General features: G+C 43.2%; 1 protein-coding gene across 4 annotated transcripts in view; it reads right to left on the minus strand.

Moving 5' to 3' along the window:
- KCNK2 (potassium two pore domain channel subfamily K member 2) overlaps positions 1–20,645 on the minus strand; it is a 128,493-nt gene that overhangs the window by 66,525 nt on the left and 41,323 nt on the right. For 2 of the 4 annotated variants that reach the window (XM_062637029.1, XM_062637033.1), the window contains one exon: positions 10,777–11,087. In XM_062637029.1, coding sequence (XP_062493013.1) covers positions 10,777–11,087 — 311 coding nt within the window. Of the gene's footprint in view, positions 1–10,776; positions 11,088–12,699; positions 12,758–12,850; positions 13,227–13,402; positions 13,640–20,645 lie in introns of those variants that run through there. The other 2 variants (XM_062637030.1, XM_062637032.1) reach the window with 2 other exon arrangements.

A 20,645-nucleotide genomic window follows, 5' to 3' on the forward strand; every position in this document is an offset into this window, starting at 1 on the left:
GTATTTTGGGAGCCAAGTCATTCTGTAGCAGCAGGTTCTGCAATTTACTTGTGGATCATTTAAAAAGCATTTCCCTTCTGAGACTTTTGTGTGTTTCAAAGTAATTTTGTAAGTTCTCATGTTATGAGAAATACTTGAATAGCAATTTCTTATTTGTCTCCTTCAAGAAATTAATGCTCTTATACACCCATCAGCTGCCTCTTTCTTCTGAATTAAAGACTCTTTCTTATTAAATAATATATTTACCTATTTAAATAGATCTGTTGAATATGTATATAAGTAATTGTATATAAGTAATTTTTTATTGCCAATATTTTTCATTGACTTTCTTTGTATCTTTGACTGTTTCACCTTATCGTTTCAAACGTAGTTTTAGTCATAAAGGGCCAGATGATGCCTTCTTCACCAGCAGGTTAGGAAGTTTCCGAACGCACATTATTATGGTGTGTGTTGTTACCATGTTTGGGAAGAGGTATAGCCTTAAGTACTATCAAAGCTGCTGCATTACATTCCTTTAGAGTCTTCTGTACTTAGTCCCTTACTAAGAAGGATGACAGTTAGGTAAGGTTGCTGGTTTCCTGAGATCAATGCTACTATCTCATAACAGCTTTAAATGTTGCCTACAGGGTTTTTGGAAGAGGTAATTGCATATTCAGTTCTTTGGATCACAGGACATCTTTTCTTCTTAGTTTGGTCAGTGCCTATGAGCAGACCTTCATCTAAGCCTATTCCTTAGCATCATTTAAAAAGAAAATAATATATAACATAACTTCTAAAATGTGTACATTTCAGGGCTCTGATTTCAGGGTAGCATCTTCTTTCTGACTACATCCACTGCACAAACTTATCTGGAATACTGGATATTAATATTTCCTTAGTACAGAATAAACCCCCAGGCTCATGCAGCTGGTTTCCACTAACTTAACCAAAAGCCAGGATCTCAGTGTTCAAATAGCACAGCAGTCATTGTCAGTGCTGTTGGATTCAGTATTCCCTGCCACTTCATTCTTGGTCTTCAGCCTTTCTACTTAACTGATGCTTTACTACTAGAGCAAACACAACCACTTCATTTGTCACCAGTTTGGATGCTGCTCTTTCCTTCCTTCAGAACTTCATAACTTCACATCAGCCCTTCAGCTTATGCTAACTCATACAACAGCTATAGTAACTCTGTGCATTTTGAGCCTTGAAACAATTAGAATCATGAAAGCACTGTACAATCTCTACTTTTATCATATGTTGCATCCTGTAAACACTTTGTGTGATCTTAACATGGGAATTTCTTGACTTTTAGAGAATTACTTTACAGTATTAATGTTAACTGACTGCCCTAGTGGCAATATTTCTTGTTTTTCTTTTTATTCCACACACAAACTAAATTCTGACTTAAAAATCAGTTTCACTTCAGCACTACAGAACCAGTCAGCATTAGAATAGGGATGTGGATGGTTTCAGTTCTTAAACTACATAGATTATTCCACTTGCCTTACCCCCTTCCAGAGCCTTTGTCTACTAGTTTTTTCATATAAGAAGGCTGAGGACTGAGCAGAGGAGGGGTCACCCAGCACATGGCACACAATCAAGGTCTCTATGTGCAATGGTTTTAAGCATAATAATATACGGTTACAGTAAAAGTAATGTTTTTCTTCTATAATTGTCTTTAGAATGGTGAAAATTTGGGGTTTTTTTTTGATAGTGAAAAGAACTGAGATAAAATGTTCAAATATTTAAATATTTTTGAAGTCCATTCCCATTTTTTAAGTTACATGGATTTTTAGGTTAGCTCTGTACTATATCTTAGGATAGGCATGAGTTGTGTCTGTGTCTGAGTACAAGTCCTCACTTCTACTACATCCAGACTACCCAGTTTTATATCCATATTCAGGAATTAGCTTTAGTAGAGCATCAAAGAGCAGGGACGTTTGAGCCCAGCGTGGATAGGCCAGTCATGACCTGCCTTGCTTTCCAAAACAGGACCTGAGCTCCAAAACCACATAAGCATTGTGTTTACACTGTAGTTCTTTTGCTTGAAACCAGAACACTGGGAAAAGGACAATGAAAATATAAGATCTCATTTGAATGGAATGTCAGGTTTTCATTTCCTATATAATTTAGAATCCCTTATGGTAAATCACACAGAGAGAATCGTTTGGGTTGGAAGGGACCTTCAAAGGTCATCTAGTCCAACCCTCTTGCAATGATCAGGGATCTTCAACAAGATCAGGTGCATTGCACAGTTTTGTGTTATCACATCCCTGCATTCACATAGATGTCTGTCCATTGAGGCCACACCAAGCTACCCTTGCAGATGAAGACATGGAATTTTGTGGCTTTTTTTTATGTTAAAATGAGCTACAAACCAGCCACTCAGATAGCACAGTCATTTTGTGAAAACAGATGACAATCCTCCTCGGTCAGAGATTGCAGCCTCTGGTCCTCTGACCCTGCAAGGAGTCAATGGAGAGAACTTGACAAAAGCCATAGAGCTACATCCACTAAGCAAGGGGAAATATATGGAGAGGTTACAAACTGAGAGGGCTAGCCTCTGGTAGTCAACTGCTGTCTCATACAGAGGTCAGGCAGAAACAAGTATATGTCAAAGCAGTCACCCTGATGCTCATCTCCTTGTTTCACACCAGGCTCTGAATACATGCTTTTGTACCATCTTCCAGTCCCTTGGCTTTTACGAAATGATGTAAAACAACACTTCATTACTCTCAGCTTTTCTATCCAAAGATAAAAATAGAAGCATCTTAAATTATGCTTCTGATAAAAAACAGAGTGTGCAGTCTTTCATTACCCACCTTGTCAGGAGTTAGCTTGTGCTGCCTGGCAATCATTTAACAAGCAATGTCAAAGAGTCAGATATGCCTCAACGTTTCTGGAAACTCATTTCTCAGCCTGGATATCCTTCTTCACTGTCCATTTAAAAAGAGAACCCTCTCACTTTCCAGTATAGATACCTCTCATATGGCCTGGCTACCGCATGAGACCTGTGTTTCATTCCAGCTTTGGCCTACAAAGAATGGAAATCCTAGTTCTTTGTTCAGAGGCAAACTAGGATGCCTTTAACACTTAGCAGACAACTCGACAGCCTCCAAAAGCACATGGTTTCAAGCCTTGCTGTGGGAAGAGCTTGCAGTGATGTTTGCATTATAATTCTGTGACTCTGTGTTTTGATTTCTAGTTTGCATAACATGACTGTAATCTGCACTGGCGACTAGCACCCAACACATTGACGAATTCAGTAACTCTTTTCACCCTATGTTCACAATCCACTTGAACTAAAAATATGTTGAAACATGTTGAAACATATTGAAACACATTTCTATTTCTAGCTACGCATTAAAAAGTCTATATATATATATTAGTTTTTTGCGTGTGCATACATATATATGTATGTATACATGCACATTCAGGGAAGAGGGCTTTTCTTTGCTTCTTGAGATTAAAGACTGGAAGAATTATGCAGACAGCTGCTCAGCAAAACTGAGTGACTAATGAGTCATATCTGCCACCCTTTTTAAGACAAAAGCTGTCATTCAGATGCATTCAAGCTAGCTAGGTTCTAGGTCCTGTAAAACTGTTCATCTGAAGTGCATGTATCATTTAAGAGCCCCAACACCAGAAGCATCCCCAAAAGTTAGAAACCAACCTGTCTGGACAAAGGAGTGACAAGGGCAGTTAGAATTGATTTAGTATTCTTCCCAAAGTCTGCATTGCCCTTGTGCTTGTGAAGGATAAAGACTGTGCCTAAATGAATCCCTTTTGGTTTAGTCACGTAGAAAAGAACCACAGGAAAGTGAAGAGGGGAGCTGTCCTGTCACTGGAGGGAATGCTCCCAGGCAACAGAAATTCCCTCCTTCCAGGAGATAAGTGCAGAGCCAGAAGAGGGGATCTCCCTGTAAGAGGACGGTAGGACTGGAACAATCCTAAGCAAGGAGTGCACATAACCCAAAGGTTATCTGCAGCACAGCCAGACTTGACCACAGCATGTGGGTATTTGGTGTGGGTAAGGTTATGTGAGACCTATAAATATTTATAATAACATTTATAGTAATATTTATATTAATGTTTATATTTATTTATAGTATTAAATATCCCTCTGATCTGGGGATACATAGAACTTGGGGGGGGTTACTGTAGAAAGAGACAATAGCATCTGAACATTTATTTTACACAAGAGTGAAGCAGAAAGGAACACTAGACTTACAGACTCAGGGAGAGGACGAGAGAAACAGGCTCTTACTGCACCAGTTAGGAACCCTATACACTTAAAGTTAAGCACACATGAGCTCAAGTACTTCGACAGGCAGACACTTTACTGAGGACAGACACATGCATAGGGTAACAGCACAAACCACAGTTCCTGTGCTTCATGTTCTAACTGCTTTAAAGGTCATTCATTTCATGTTGCTTTGAATACACCAGTGGGCAGCTCTGCTACTGGTATTTGCAGTTTGTCATAAGCTTCACATCTGAAATGCAGAAGGTACCTAAGGAAAAATGATGGAATGGTATTTGGAATCCCCAGATAAATAAATAAAATAGGCCGCAGCATCCATTTATGCTGGTCTATCAATCTTTTCAAGGCTTTAAGCATAAACACCTGCTGCTTGCAGGTCAGGAGCCAGATTTGGGATGCTTCTTGCTTCCTTTGGGAGAGGCTGGAAGAAACTGCAAAAGGGAGAAGCTAAGAAGTTATTTAAACTGGTCCGTTCCAACTCCCTCACAAAGTTCCTGCTTAGAGGACACTTAAGCTCAAGGAGCTTATTTGGCTGAAATAAAAAGCATATTCCTGAGGATGCACAAAATTAGCTTCTTGGGGCTCCAGTGCAAGTTGTAAAAACACCATGAGAAGACACAAAGTAAGCTCCTGATGGAAGTGCAACTTAATGTAACTTGTTACCTGGAACTATAAAAATGAAGCTACAGAAAACACGTATTTGTTTTACATTAAATTAATCCCATAAGAAATCACAGTGACATTCCGGTGATGCCGGTTTGATGAAAGATACACTGCTCCCATGTCATTCACAACTGTGTCAGGCTTCCCCCAAGAGAGATAAAGAAAAAAAAACCCACATTTTTCCTCAAGGGAGATTAAAAGAAAACACATTTTGGTCTCATTCACAGTCTAAGAGATTAATGGAAAGAAAAGGGAGAATGCAGATGATGCAAACGTAAGAGGAAAACAGGCACGGGACATGACAGTGGGCCCCAGCATGGGGAGCTTTTCTCCTCATGCTAACCGCAAGCTCACACTGAACTCAAGGAGATCAACTTGTGGGATCAAGGTCAGTTCAGCTAACCCTGGCAGTTCATTCAATCTTTGTTTGCTTGCATGTTTTAAATGCAAGCACATTTTTGTGGGCATTCAGTTGTCCGAAGATGCCGCATCCCTTAAAAAGGGGCTGGACTTAAAACTCTACAGGAGCCCCTCAGTGCTGAGACAGCTTGGGGCAGCACCCTGAAACTTGCTCAGATTTCAAAACGAAGGCTTTAAAAGACAAAACTGATCACAAACAGCACTTGGAACACATTAAAATACTGTTTAGGGTGATATTATTATTTCCACTGGTTAGGGCTTTCAGAATTTGAAGGATATTTCCACTGAAGGAACCAGAAATGAGGTGTTTTCTGTTCTTAACTTCGGTTCCAGTGCCTCTTTACCTGAAAACTCATTGAAGTTTCAGAATTAGCTCACCAAGATAACTAAAATAATTCACACCAGCTTATTTGGACACTCTAGATATTTAAAAGAACAGATCTGAAATGTCTCTTATTTCCAAATTTTATATGCAAAAATAATACATTAAACAACTTGATGCTTGGGGATTAAAAGGATTTTTTTTTTTTCCATTGCAGTTTATAAAGGTCAACTTTAAAACAAATAACTGCTGAGCCATATGTAATTGGTGATATTTACACAAAAAACACTTATCTTTGTTTTAATCAGCTTTCTCTTTGGCAGGAGGACAAATACTTGTCTCTCATTGCCAAGACATCCCACAATGCACAATGCTGAACACAGCCCTACCTCCTAGGAACAACATGAGTTCTGGATAGGGGGAAAGCAGGTTCATTGTTATCTCATACACCCACTCCCTCTATAGAATCCCCTATAGAGAGAATGAAGTGCATGAAGCAGCAACAAGGACAACCCTACAAAGCTGCTGGGTATTACATTCAGTCAGTCTCACCCATTCCCAGAGACAAACAACCCCAGAAGATGACATGAAGGTACATGCGTGGATTTCATGTGTGCAGGAGGACAGGCGTGCAACCTGAACATCAGCACTGTAACCCAAGGTCTCTTACACATAAATGCATAATAGAATCATAGAATCCTAGAATAGTTAGGGTTGGAAAGGACCTTAACATCATCCAGTTCCAACCCCCCTGCCATGAGCAGGGACAACTCACACTAAACCATGTCACCCAATGCTTTGTCCAACCTGGCCTTGAACACCGCCAGGGATGGAGCATTCCATAAACGCATAAGGATCCCATAAACAGAGCAGATTTTTCTGGGTACTTGGCAATACACTTTGTGCATCTGAGTTTGGAAACTGCCTCCAACATTTCCAATGGTTAAGCAGCAAGCTTGTTATAGGGAAGTCAACATACTAAAAAAGAGCTAGAACTGGATTGAAATAATTTGATACACATTCCCTAATTAGGGAATTTTTGAATTCTTTAATGCTTATTATCATTTGCATGTGGACAGCTGGATTACTCCCAGGTTCCTGTTAGCTTCTGCAGATACAAACCTCAGCAGTGGGAAAAAACCTGTAACATGCAAGATGTAAAATATCCTTCGTGTAAATGAAGATCAGGTTTATGCACTTTATCACATATACATAAAATCCACACACTCTGAACTACATTGAGTCTTTCATTCTGCCACCTGGCAGGGGCAAGTTGAGAGCAGGCATGGATAGAGAAAACAAAACACCAGCCATGATTAATTGTCAAGAGATCTTCCTCTTTCAAAAGAAGGAATAGTAGCAAAGTATATGGGCATATCCCTTTCTACAGCTTTACAACGTATTGGATATTATATGCAACCTTCAGCAAATCCACGTTTTCTCATCTGTTAATAACTGAGATCCTTTCAAGACCTTCCAACTGAAACTAAAATATGATGTTTAACATCAGACCATGCACAGCTCGTGGGTCTCATTACACTTACCAAAGTAATGTTTGCACGTTCACAAGCTTCCCTCCTAGGACATTTCTCTAGTTGTAGATTTCGATGTACTACCACTGATTGCTGTGCCCTGCCCACCTCTGCACTGTTGTGTACAGCATGCAGTGACTCACTTAATATTGTTGATACTGGCTTCAGGCTACAAGCAAAAGGACTTGAAATTGCCTGGGAAAAAAATGGCCTCTTGGACATACAGATATTCTCTGTGTGACTTTTGCACATTTTAAGTACGGTACTAAATAGAAGTGCTCAAGAGACATGGAAAGAATGATGTAGCTGGAAGCAGGTCTCGGGGTCATACACTGAAGTTGCCCATTGCAGGTGTATTTTATTGCAGCGAGGCAACAAGTAACTGAAGTGGTTTAGGCTGAAATTGATTTGCAACACTGGGCCATGAAAGTCAGAGATGGAGAAGGTCGTGAAGACCATCTCTTTGTCAATGCACAAACAATGCTGCTGGACTGGGCTGAAAACTGATGAGCAAAACTCAGGTCATTTTTCTGAGGCAGCTGAGGCTGTCATCATCAGAGAACTCATTAACTTTGCACATTTGTTATGCTGCATAGCAGCTCTCCATAGCCCCATGTTTCACATGGATACCAAGCATATAAAGTCTGTAAGAGTATAACTTTCACTGAGTACACCCAGAGGAGCTACACAGTCAGTGTGAAAATACCTAACTTCAGGAATTCAAAACCCAGGGAATAAAGCCATGTGTGCCGAAAAGTTGGCAACGGCATATATATCCTTGTGCCAGGAAGGCTTTTGGTGATTAGTGAGATAAAATAAGGATAGAAAAGGCAGGAAGGGAAAATTCCCTATCCTTTGTGCGTTTATAGATACACACAACTCCGTGTTGTAATCATCTCTGTGGCAAAGGGGAGATTTTAACAATGGTGCTGGAAAGTGGATGGCCCCTGGGTGGTAGTGAACTGGACTTTCATTCCTCTTGGACAATCTTTTTTAGCTGAATTTGTGCTCTCAAACTAGTCTCCCTAATCTGCACATTGACTAAGCCACCACATATTGTCTTGCTGGTTAGCAACCTTGGGATAGTCAGAGTAAGGATGAAATGGCCTATCAGAAGTTGGGAAGATTGAAAAAGCCTAGCATGATAAGTACTTTGAGCAATGACTAGCCCAAACCAGAGCCAAACCAGTTTCTGGCTTCCCAGAACATTAAATTCAAAAGGAAAAGTTTATAATGGATTTTATTATAGCTTGACTCAAGGTAAGTTCTTGATTAAAGAAGACATTACTGTCTGTAAGCTCTGTAATTTTCCTTGCACACACTAATCATTCCAGCTTCCCACTACACTAGTACATATTAATTTTCAGTTTTATAGCTTTCAGTGAATTCTTAAATATCATTTACTTTTTCCTCACACACACTGTTTATTTTTATTTGTCGAGACATCCAACAAAAACTGCAGAAACACTGCATTATCTTGTAACGGCATTCAGACATAAACCCAGGGCGACAAAATGTATTCCAGTAATTTAGCTTCTGTGACAAAGTAAGTAGGGAAGAAATATAGCCTCATGGTGAAGACAGCAGCCTAGACTTGGGAAAATGGATTTGAGACTCTCTTTTACCACTGCTTTCTGATTTTACTTTAGGCGAGTCACTTCATTCTCAACCCTTAAACAACTTGATGTAATGCGTTATCACTTTTCCTGCATGAAGGAAGGCACCCAAATGAACTCTCTATGCCTCAGCTCTCCTCCCATAAAAGGAGAGTAGTGGTGCTCATCTTCACAGAGGAGCAGATGGGAACAAGAGGAAATGAAGTTTTTCATTTACCCCAACAACAAGCGGAGCAAACTCTTCCCACAGCTCTCTCACATCCATGTGCTGTGGGAGGCTGCATCACCCCCCCCACTCTGCTTCACAAGCCTGTGCCCTTCTGGTCATACCAAGATCGCTAGTGAAGATGGGAGGTAATGCTGATACAGGTACTTGTGCTCTGATGGTTGCACTGAAACTGTCATTTAGTTTATACAGAACATCAAATGGGCACTGAATGCTGATAAAGTGAGGGGTTTTATTACCAGTCTGTGCTTCTGGGTAGGGAATCATAACTGCTAAAATATCTAAGCACTCCAGAGCAAATTTCAACAGTTTTTTGCCTTAAGGACCATCTCATAGATGATGCGAGATAATACTGCTTTGAAACTTCTATTTTTATCTTCAGAAGTATAGAATCTGACCTAAAAATTTCACATGGGGATATTTATACTAGCTACAAGAGATTGTTTTAATCAGAATGTGTTTGAAAGATTATCTCACATTCTGCTGGTAGACCCACTGAAACACAGTTATTACACAGTATAGAAATCAGTATCAACACCACCTCCTCAGGCATCCCTAGTCAGGACACAGGGAGGTAGGAGGTGCCTGCCAGTGATTTAAAGGGTAGCAGCTTTGGAACGCATTTTAGCAACAAGGCAGGGGAGAAATCACAAAACACAAGGTATCTCCCCAGTTTGCTTTTAAAGTTCAGAAGTAGTGCACCATAAAAGTGATCGGGTGCTTTGGGTTTAAAACTGAACAAACTCAGGTGTCCCTGCTGATGCTCAAGGCAGATTGGTCTAGAGAGGTAAAATCAACTTCTAAACTCTCAGCCATATCTGCAATCAAAAGCCACTTCCAGGAAGCTTTGCTCTCCATGTCCACAGTAACCAGGATCTGGATGCCCACCACCCCTCTCCAGCTCCCCCCTGTCCCATCTCAAGCTCTGCAAACCCAGATGGCCCCATGGCTGTTGTTCATGAAGGGTCAGTCCTCTCCAGCTCTTGACTGGTCACTCCAGCCTCATGTTCCATTGTCTTATCCCCAGAACTGACATTTATTTGACAGCCCCCTGCAGTACAACCAGATATTCATAAGAGCATGGGATTTAAGTTAGAGGGGGTCTCAGAATGCTCTAGATCTAGTTCTTGTAAATATTTCATATGGTTCCAAGGCAGGCGATCTGCAAGGGTAAAGTCATGTTAGTAGGAACACACCAATGTCCATCAGTTGTGGATGCGCCTTTAAGAAGCGGAGAAAAAATGAGATCTAAGATCAAAATAATCAAGGCCGTGGTACTTTCCTGTACTTAAAACAAAATCAATGAGAAGAGACATACAGCTGGAAGGAAAGCTAGCTTGATATAATCACAGTAAATTAGAAGTCTTTTAAGGCAACGGATGGTGTATTTTCTTCCTCAGAATCAGGCATTTCAAACATTGACAGACCTAGCAAGGCACAATCGATAGATCAATTCCTTTGTGAACTATTAATTATATATATCGCTGATGAATAATCATTTAATTAGCATAATGGGAGGCCTCAGTGAAAAGCCTGTCTACCGAGTGTACTGGACCTAAAAATAGCAATAGTCTTTCAACCATGAGGCTTTGCATGAAAATGCTATTGCTCAACTTCTGGCCTTAACACTTGTCACATCACTCGGCCAACCCAGAGCTTTGCTAATGAAGCTTTTCCCCTTTACCACAGCAGTGCTGCCATACATAATTAGTTCCTCTAAGCCATGGCGACAAAGGTTCGGTAGGGATTACCTGGATCAGTTCATCAAGCTCGGTTGCATTCACACAGGAATGCTGGGATACAAACGTCTGCTTCTGAATCACGATGGTGGTTCTCTGGGAGGTCTCATAAGGCTGCTCCAGGGCTTTAAATACTGTTGCTCCAATTATTAAATACACCACTACCACCAGGAAAATTGTTGAGACCGTCTTCCATTTCATAACATTAATGGCCGAATCACTTTCCTCCCGTGAAGAGAGCACGGTAGGCTTGGTGGAAAAGGATAGTCTGGGCTTGGAGTTCTGAGTGGCCGATTTCGGATCCAGCAAGTCAGGTGCCGCCACTGGCAAAACAGAAAAGGGAAGTTAATTTTTACAGCCCCACTTGGGTATCAGCAACTGAACTTCTTGCCAAGGTCGCTTCTAACTGGAATTCTTGAACTGTTGAATCTTTCCCTTAAATCGCATGGCTCCTCACAACAAACCTGCTGTTCTGACTAGTGTGATCCATTTTACAAGCGCACACACACATCTGCAACGTTTTCTACATGCATCTGCTCCCTCATGATGTTCAACCATTTCCAAACTGCAGATTTCCCCTACACTCTTGCATTTCATTACACTACTGTAAGGTGGTATTTTGCTGCAGAGATTCTTTACACTCGCTGCTCTCTTAAGCACTGCTAAGCAGCTTTCCAGCTGTGCTCTACTTTGGCATTGCAGAAGTAGCAGAAGCATACAAATCCTTCTTTCCCTCTTCTATTTTGTCCTGCGTGCAGACAAATGCTCTCTGAGAACACAATCACATCCAAACTCCCCAGACACGACCATAAAAACAATACATTGCCCATCATACCAGCCTTGAAGTGTTAATTGCGTATCAGTTACACCTCTCAGAACAGAACAGTAAACCATATGTGTACTTACTGGAAAAGTCACCCGTATTTTAGAGTGTGCATTTTTATTTACTTAAAATAATGCTTTAGTCAAACATTTATACATTTATTTAAGCATTTATACATTAAAAAAGTATTTTATTGACATAAAATAATTTCCTAACCCCACCGGGTTAGGAAAAGAGCAGCTGAGCGCTGTCAAGTACCTCAGTAATCCATGTGACTACCAGCAACTCTCTGGGCACTAAAAACAAACCCACCACATCAAGCGCAGGTAAAGGTCTCCTGTGGGAAGATGGCCCCAGCAGGTGACCGCACAGGCTATATTTGAAGTGCTTTGAAACACAAGTACATGTTGAACGGCCGCCACTACGCTCCCAGCTGCCGGTGGGAAAAGCCCACATCTAAATTGAGGGAAGACTCCCTCAGGCCAGCGAAGTGGGACACGGCCCCAGCACGGGTGGCGGCGGTGCGTGGCTCCTGAACACCCGCGGGCTCAGGCCTCCAGCCCGGGCTCATGGGGAACCCCGCACAACCCACGGTCACGCCTCCCGCTGCCCCACGGGCACCCAGAGGACGGGCACGGTGCCCCCCCCTCCCGGCGCCCCACACCTTAGCGGAGGACCCCGTTCCCCTCTCTCTGCCCCTCCGAGCCAGCACACACGGTGCCGGGGGACGCGACGCTTCCCTGCCGCGGCCGCTCCCCGCTTCCCACTCGACCGGGGCCGCCGATCTCGCCGCCCGCCCGCCCGGAGCAGCGCCGACCCGCCCGGCGGCGAACAAAGGAGCGGGCACCGGGCACCGCCGCTCCACCGCCCCCGAGCAGCGGCCGCTCCACCGCGCCGGGTGATGCCCGGAGCTGGGGCCGGCAGGGATGCTCCGCGTCGGGGCGCGGTGCGGAGCCGGGAAGGGAAGGGAAAGCAGCCGGGCGAGGTACAAAGGGGCCCGGGCCGCCGCGGCGGTGCGGGGAGCATCCCGGGGTCCCCCCTCCCCGCGCAGGGGCGCATGCAGCATCCGCAGGACTGGGAGCGGGGAAGCACGCCATTGTGCTCGTACTCACTTCTTATTTACCGACCCGGTGCCCTCTCCTCGCTCCACGGGCAGGCATTTTTTCAGGGCTTGGGTAGATACAGTTAGAGCAAATTAAAAAAAAAATATATATAAAACCCATAAAAAAAAAAGAAAGGAAGAAAAGGCAGGAAGGAGCTGACCGAGGGGAAGAGGCTGACGGATGGGTCTGGAGGAGAGGGAGCGGCAGGGCGGGCTCGCTGGCAGCGCGGATCCAGCCGGCTCCCCACGGCCCCGGGGCGTGCGAGGTGCCTCACGGCGCGCATCGCGCATCGCACATCGTGTGCGGAGTGTGTGTGTGTGAGCGTGAGGCAGTGAGTGTGAGGCAGCGTGTGTGAGGCAGTGTATGTGAGGCAGTGCCTCTGTGCAGGCAGTGTGTCTGTGCAGGCAGTGTATCTGTGCAGGCGGTGTGTCCGTACGAGGCAGTGTGTAAACGTGAGGCAATGTGTCCCTGCGTGCTCCGGCGCTCGGAGCGCACGGAGCAGCCCAAGCCCGGCGATGCCTTTTGTGGGGCGCCGGGCAGCCGGGTTCCCCCCCACACACACACCTCCCCGAACCCCTCCGCCCGTCCGCACCCCCCCCCCCCCCCCTCGGCAGCGGGGGCAGTGCCGTGCCCGGCCCGGGCAGCGGGCAGATGCTGCAGGGGCGCGGGGAAAAAGATGGAGGCGGGAGGCGGGGGGGAGGCAGTGCGGTACCTGCGGAGACCCGGGTCTCGCCTTTGGAAACGAGCGAGGAGAGAGGCGGGAGGGAGGAGAAGGCACCGGCCGCCCCTCCGGCGAGGCAGGACCTGCCTGCGGTACTCCCCAGGCGGGCGCCTCGCCAGGCTTCCCGGGAACTTTGGGACGGGAGGAAATGTCACGGCGGCGGCAGTGGGGGACGAGCGGCCCCTGGCTCCCTCCTTGCCGGCCTGGCCTGATTTTTAACCCGTGTGATCAGCAGCAGCGCGGTGCTTTAACACAAGGAGTTAACTAGGTGGGAGCTGGAAGTCAGGGATGGTAGCTGCTCTCCTATCGCACGCACCGCCGGCGTCCCGCCTCCTTCCATTTTAGTCTGATAGATCCATCAGAAATGCTGCTTCAGCTGTGGTTTCTGACACTAAAAAGCCTGAAATTGCTCTTGCTACCTCTGCCACGGGCTAGCTCCCCGATTTCCCGGTCATCTCACTATCGGTTGTTCACACCGAGGTGATGAACATCTACACTCACTTAAAAGACAGAAGGGGATCTGCCAAGAGAATCCCAAGCCTGGTCCCACAGCCACTCTGTAAAAAGTCTCTGCAAACACGTTACAAAATTACTGCCTATAACAAACGGGTGCAGGGCACAAGCATTTAAAGCTGAGGATGTAACTGCAAAATGGCCAAAGTTAGTCATACATGGGGTGCTTAATGGGCTATAATCATGCTTAAACCAGCAGCACCATCAGCAAACACTTTAGAAGTCACTTATTTTAACGCTTCTCCATATCAGTGTGACATAATACAAATGAGTGTAATTCTGACTTCCTTAGGACTCCAATTTCAGCAGCAGCAATCAGGCCAGTATTCCCCAGAGTGTTCACGTATCTCCAGGGGTGCAGCAGAGGTCAGGAAGCTGCTTTTGCTATTTCAGGTTGAGCTCACTGCTCCCCATCACCACCAACCAACAAAGAAGTTGTCGAGTTAGAAGAGCTGTTGGGCCCAATCCAACTAAACCTTTGCAAGCAAACCTTCAGTCATACAGTCCACTTCACCAATGTAGTCCCAATCCTCAAACAACACAAGGGTGGAATGCCCGCTCCTGCCTATTGATATTCCCCTGCACACAGGATTCCCGAAGGTGAGAAATTTTAATGCCTCTTTCTTTTTTATTCCAATTAAAAAAAAAAAACATCATCTTTCCCCCTTTCTCCTGAAAATATTTCTTAACTGTTACCCTATGGGAAAACAGGCATGAACATTTTCCTCCATGCTGACCTGTGTCTGTATAAAATATTGTGGAAAATTGTACTACATGCCTTTCTTTAGCAATCTAAATATTTGGAACAAGGTTTTTGTTTTTACTTGAGTGTAGGAATTATTATTAAAAGCTGAAAAAGGGTCAGACTTACTGCCTATAATTTTAAATCAGTGGGAAGCTTCCCAAGAGCTTCAGGAGGGTTTGGACCAGCCCTTAAATGTAGGTATTCCACCCCAAAGGGCAGAAAGCATGTTGAGATGCACTCCAGGAACAACTGCATTGGTGCCTTCCCTTTAACAGCTGAAGAGCTGTCTCTGTGAAAGTAATTATTTCCATTCATTATCTAGTAAATATCTCCAATGCCTACTTTCACTTGGCTGATATTTTCCACCTATTGTCACACTAGATACAATCCTCAGCTGGAGCCAACCGCTTACATAAATTGGACTTGAGCTGTGCTTTCTCACTTCTATCAGAGAGATACACACTTCCACACACGGCAGTCACCTTTAATGACAGACATCTTCAAATCCAGCAGGAAAGCCAGTGCTGTACAACAAAAGTGACCGTGGATAGCAGCTCCTGTTTTCTGGAGACCTTCTATAGCCCCAGCATTTGTTCTATGAAGTCATGCCCTCCAGTATGTTCATTGCAATGTACACCACGCATTGCTTGAATAGTGTGTGTAACCATTTTGCCCTCAGATTTGGAACAGACCAGTTTGATGCATCAGGCCTGAGCTTTACTAAACAAACACACTCAGATGCAGTGTGTCACTGGCAAAACATACCACCAACCAACACGGATGAGATTAAGCAGTAAAAGAGGCTGCAACACAGAGCTCCAACCTTGCAAGCAAATGGGCTTGCTGCTGAGCCAAAGAGATTTATCTGAACAGATTAAAAAGGAAAGAAAAAAGGCCTGTAAGATTAAGTACATGCAGGTTTGTGTATTTCATGCTAATATGAGTAAGACTTACGAAGCAGAAGACTGTCAAATGCTGTCTAAAACTGTATTGGCATGAGTTTGGGATGGCCACATTACTCACAGACGGTGGGTGCTGGAAGCTGCTCAACTCTTTGAAATGTTAAAAGTAGTCTCCACCGAGAGAGTCAGGCATGCAGCATGCAGAGGAAGTCAGAGTTGCATGATAAACATAGCAATCACATATTCATACAAATAACAGCTGTAGATGATCTAAATATAGCTTCAATAGGACAGGAGCACTCTTGTAAGGAAACAGTTATTCCAGAAAATAGCACCCTTGAAAGACCAACTTAAAAAGAGTCCACAAAGTGCCCTTGATGCTATCGCTTTCTTTTCCTTTTTCCAACTGCAGGAGCAGTTCCTTCGAAGGCCACAAAGAGCACTTGCTTTGTGCTGGAGCAAAGGGCTCCTGCTAAACCCTCACTTCTAGGTGCAGTAAATGCTCTTCCTCTTTAACTGGCTGCACAATAGGAGGTGCCACAGGTTCCAGCCTTCTTCACTCTTATTTAGCTGTCAAGGATTTCTACGTTCCCAAAGGACTGTTATGAAGGCTTCCAGTGAAGGTATTCATGCAGGCACCTATTTAATTTGCCACAGGGGATCTGCACCTTTGATCAAACAATGCATCACTACAGGCTTCAGGTCTTGCAGTGGACACAGCACCTTCCCCTCTAAAGCAAACGACACTTCCTCATGATGTGAGTGAGAAACCTCTGCCTCTTTTCAGAATGGGCCAAACCATACACCCAGTTACAGCCAAGGATAATTCTTTACTACAGCTAAGTTCTATTACAACAGAGCTCAGCAGAAATACTACCAGACTTATTCAGTAAGTTAATTTTAAGGCTCATTTTACTTATTCAATGGGACTTACAAATTACTTGTCTCTTGACTTCTTTGGAGACATTAAAAGATCTCTGTCAGTTCTTTATGGATAATTATGACATTAAGGCCATGCCATGTTACTCTATTCTGCCATTAAACCATTAGTCATATCCTGCTATGGAAATTTACACTAAGCGAGAAATGGCATACACTCTGCTTCTCCTTTGAGAAGACAGACCATGTGCTTTGCAGGCAGTAAGGACACAGGGCTGCTCACCGTGACCATGCTGACACTGCGCCCACCCAGCCCACCACCAGCATCAAGAAGGCAGGAGGCAGGAGACACAGAAAAGTGATACTCAGCCCTCATCTGCCTCTGAAAGTAGTAAAACCTTCAAGCAGTCCAATTTAAAATGATGTGATCAATTCTAGTTCATGTTTTCAAATGAGTTAAGCATATGTGCTGCAGCTAGAATATGTATTAATGAGTTTTACCTCACCAGCAAGCTATTACATCTACCATGAGTGTCTGCCTTCCAGTGTGACGAATTATTTGCTCCTCAGAAAAGCCATTGTTTCTCACCTCATCAATTACCAGAAAAAACGTTTACATGCGCCCATCTATTTTCATACAGCTCAGCTGCCAGATTTAATTAGGTTCTAATTCTTTCCATTGCTAGGAATTCTTATCTATTTATCCATGTGCAGAGAAGTGGGAAGTTGTTTTAGAACCCATAAAGTATTTGGTGCTGTAACTAATATTGTGAATGTGTATTTTTCTTTACTGGATTGCATATCTCCCCGTGGGTTTCCCCCCTGCCTGTGTCATGTTACTGGACCTAATGGGATTTATCTGTTACATGTTCTGCCACTGTTTTTTCATATTTGCTTCTCACAAATGTGTTATGCTTGGCCAGCTTCGGAGGCAGCAATTATAACCAACTTTTCAATGCCTTTCTCATCAATGCTAAATGTGAATTGCCATATGTCACCTTTATTACGGATTATTCATGCATAGGAAAAATGCACTACTACTATGAATTGCTGATCTCCTCGAGGGAAAACTAGTGGTGCTGTGGGATGATTACAAAATGGTTTTCTGTCATCATCAAAATGTTCTTCAAAACTGTTGGTTTGTAATTTGTGTTTCGTTATTGCTGGTTGTGGTCCCTTCCAAACAGGAGACAGACAATGGAAATATCTAGATTCTATATCTGGCTCTCCACACACCCGTTAGGACCAAGCATGCAACTGTCCTCATAGATTTTCATGGTGCTGCTGGATGACTTATGGGGTGGAAACCTGATCTCAGTATTGTCTTTGCAGGCTGGAAAAAAGCGTGGTGTATTTGGAAAGAAAAAGCTTGTGTATGAGACTGCACACACCAGGGCTGACAAGAGAACGGCCAGAGTTCATGCTGATGCTAAAGGGAGTTTTCCTTGAGTAAGTAAGCAAGTGCTTGCTTTTAAACTATGTCTTGAGGAGCTGAGGATTTGATTTTTATATTTGGAAAGTACTACATCCACATTTGAGGGAACTCTGGAAATAGTGAAACAGACGTATGGCACAACAATCTGTAAATAAAATAAACTACAGAGGACACTGGAAATCACCTAAAATAGCATTTGTGCTATTCCTGGAGAGTAATCCACAAATACAATTTGGAAGGAACTAAACAAACCAGATAAAGACAAGAGAAAATAGCCCTAAATCAGCATCATGCAGGGATAATGAAAGAACTTGCTAGCAGAAATAAAGTATACAATGAGGACATGAGAAAGGAGAACATTAAGTATCATCTCTGGTTTAAAACCACCAGGCTTGCTTTACATGGCAGTAGCCATAAAAGAAAATGCAACAAAATCAACGAATTCTTTTCAAATGTGCACAGAAGACTCCATTTCTCCATTTTCTGGCAGTCTTTGCATATTCAGCTACATCTGGAAAAGATGCTACAGAGTTTGTACAGAAAGACACCATTTGGTAGTCTATTATTATTATTGTTATTATTATGTAGCTTGTTCTAAAGCTTTCTGCTGTGATAAAGAAACCACTAGCGCTATGCAGGCAGAAAGCTTGGTGACCAGAGCCCAGTTTTCACAAGGTGCTTGGACAGCAAGAAGCATAAACTGCTACCATTCAGATGCATGGTGCATTGGCATCGCTCAACACTTCCATCTTTGAACACTCTCCCCTGTGTTTTCTTTGAAGTGTAGTAGACCTTGAAGTTCTGGGCTTGGTGGCTTAATCTTGGGCTGGCACCTATGGATGGTGCTGGCAGGAGAACAGGCTACAGGTTCATACTCATCTTTGCAGCCTTCATGTATCTGCTAATCTATCTTCACGTTTTTGCTAGAAATAAAGTCTTTCAGTTGCGTTGTGCCACTGATGCTAAGCATGCAAGGAAATAGAGCCACTGTTTGGCCATTTCCTGGTATATTTTCAGTTGTTAGAGGGAACATTAAAACCTGGTCTCTGGCTCCAAGGACAATGGAGCTACAAAATATAGGGGAAGATTGGCCCACACTTTCCCTCTTCGTATAGCAAATAAAAACATATCCCAGATGTAAATACCCCAGGCACTAAATAGAACCAGACACTCTTAGGACAGCGACTGACGAGAGAGCTACTTTATACAACCCCTTTACATAAACCAGCTAAAATCATTAGGGGGAAATTTCCATGGCATTTTAGCAGCCTAGACATGAAGGTTTTCCTATTCCTAAAATCCTCCACAACTTCGCATTTTTATAATCACTTGCCAAAAAAGATCACTTGCTCTAGCGCATAAATGTGCAAAGTGAGCTTATAAAAAGTTATTATGCCAGTATAAAAGGTATTCTTCAATAAAAATGATTATTTTTCTGAATTACTTCTATTGGCAACACATATAGCATAATCCCTGAAATGATTTATGTCAACTTTCAGTTGGGGTTTTTTTGTTAAAAATGGGAGGATACCTATTTAAGAAGCAGGATTGCCAAGAAAAGTTAATAGAAAAGCCATAAGGAAACCAATTCCCGAAATTATTGCTTTCTGAGCTTTTCATGTTCTCTCTCCTAACAACTTCACATATTAAGGGGATTACTTCAGGCTTTATCCAGGAAGAGCATGTCAATAGAAGAAATGCAACAAAAGCAGTGAGTAAGGAAGCCTCAGGCTAAACATTTATATCAGATTCTGGGGGGGGCCCATTGCATATTTCTTTCTTTATTTTAGAGGGAAGATCTGATGGTTTTTCTCACTCATAAGAAATGGCCCCCAATATTTGGGAAAGTCAGCTATAATCACAATACTAATAAAGTAGACTTGTGGAGAAAATATCCCTAAGTTACAGGGTCCCAGGGAGTAGGTCCTGCATCTTGCTAGCAAATATACAGAAAATCCAGATGTGGTGGATTTGGGATATACCTGTATGCCACAGCAGAACCCCACAAAAGGAGCCCTTTGGGAATTAGAATCAAATATGCTAAGCACATCCATGGCATGTACATGTTGCCTCCAGTTCTGGAGTTACCTCTATGTCAGCTACTTCGGATTTTCCTATATTATAATGCAGGGGACAGAGGTGGTATTAGACTTGGACACAGGCACCTATATGCAAAATTGGGATTCCCAAACCACTATTTCTTTACATTTCTGCTTGGCTCAGTTTTCACCACTGGTGGGTTTTAGCAAGTTTTCTGCTTCCGGACACAAATACACTTCCTACCATGCTGCTCAACACTAATGGCTTTCTTCTACCCAGTTGATCCAGAAAATAAGCCTTTCTTACTTATCTCCTCAGGGGAGTTTATTTGGCTTTTCTGGAAGTCCAGCAGAATAAACTTCATGCAAAACGTAGAGATGATTACCACTTGCTTTTAAAACAAATAGAAGTCTCCACTAGATTTTATGCAATAGTGCAATGATTAGAAGACTCTCTCAGGATGAAGAGAAAAAGGACTCTCTTTCTTCTGCATAAAGGAATTTAACTCCACATTTCAGCTTCCTGGAGAAAGCCTGTCACTCAGACTTCCCCAGTTCCAGCAAGCCACGCATAGAAATCCCTGATCCTAACACATTACTGAACTCAAGTGCTCTGTCCTGTGTCTGAGCCTGGTCTCTAGCAAATAACTACTGAGCTGTATTTTTTGCTCTCACATATTGTGTAAAATAAGGTTTACTCTTCAGTGTTATAAATAATAAT

The sequence above is a fragment of the Pezoporus occidentalis genome, unplaced genomic scaffold (assembly GCF_034315485.1).
Source record: "Pezoporus occidentalis ecotype Australia unplaced genomic scaffold, CSIRO_AGI_Poc_V1 ctg50, whole genome shotgun sequence".
NCBI classification, from domain to species: domain Eukaryota; kingdom Metazoa; phylum Chordata; class Aves; order Psittaciformes; family Psittacidae; genus Pezoporus; species Pezoporus occidentalis.